The following is a 926-nucleotide window of genomic DNA, read 5'->3' as shown; positions in this document are numbered from 1 at the left end:
GTCGTTGTGAAATGTTCGGGAGGTGCGTATCTGCTGCTTGGGCTGCGGCATATCATCAAACCCTATACAAGCTTCGCCCCGCAGCTCTTTCCACATGCGCAGAGCCGTAATGCCGCCCATGTTCAGGCGCACCCACTCCGGGGATAACTGCGTGAAGTCGTATGCCGTGGCGACGTTCGCGGCCAGCAGCTTCTTTTCGAAGCGTCTCCCGATGCCCCATACGTCGCCGATAGGGAACCGCCGCAGTACTTTCTCTATATCTTCCGGGCGGTGCATGTAGCAGCAGCCCGCCAGCTTCGGATATTGCTTGCACAACTTACTGGCGATCTTCGCCAGCGTTTTGGTCGGAGCGATACCCAAGCTGATCGGGATGCCCGTATTCTTTTTCACTCGTTGCACGATCTCCAGCCCGAAGTCCCGCAGCGTGGCCGGGTCGATGCCCGTGAAATCCATGAAACTTTCGTCAATGGAATAGACCTCGGTAGCGGGGGAGTACGATTTAAGGGTATTCATAACCCGCGTACTCATATCCCCGTAGAGTTCCAGATTGGAAGAAAAGACAGCGACATTATTTTGCCGGAGAAATGCAGCCTGCTGAAAATAGGCATCGCCCATCTTCAAACCGAGCGCTTTTGCTTCATCGCTGCGGGCAATGATGCACCCGTCATTATTCGACAATACGACAACAGGCCGCCCGTTTAGATCGGGGGCGAACATTCGTTCGCAGGATGCGTAGAAATTATTGCAGTCCGCAAGGCCGTACATTATTTTTTGACTTTCTTTATTACATACCGGACAACGCCCCACACACGGAAGTCGCAGTCCGTAGTGACCTCGATAGGCTTGTACTTTTCATTGGCAGGGACAAGCCAAACCTGCGCCCCTTTAAACCGGATCGTTTTCAGCGTAAATTCCCCGTCGATAAA

At 53.3% G+C, this 926-nt stretch overlaps 1 protein-coding gene across 1 annotated transcript; it reads right to left on the bottom strand.

Moving 5' to 3' along the window:
- Nucleotides 1-62: 62 nt before the first annotated feature.
- On the bottom strand, nt 63-765 carry GNI_220130 (DNA polymerase; the record flags this gene model as incomplete). Its single annotated transcript, XM_011135594.1, has 2 exons — nt 63-86; nt 133-765. The coding sequence occupies 2 exons, from the start codon at nt 763-765 to the stop codon at nt 63-65; spliced, it is 657 nt and encodes a 218-aa protein (XP_011133896.1).
- Nucleotides 766-926: the final 161 nt, after the last annotated feature.

This window comes from Gregarina niphandrodes (genome assembly GCF_000223845.1).
Source record: "Gregarina niphandrodes unplaced genomic scaffold scaffold00177, whole genome shotgun sequence".
Taxonomy (NCBI): Eukaryota; Apicomplexa; class Conoidasida; order Eugregarinorida; family Gregarinidae; genus Gregarina; species Gregarina niphandrodes.
The sequence above is the reverse complement of the archived record's forward strand: the minus strand, read 5'-3'. Positions and strand labels throughout refer to the sequence as shown.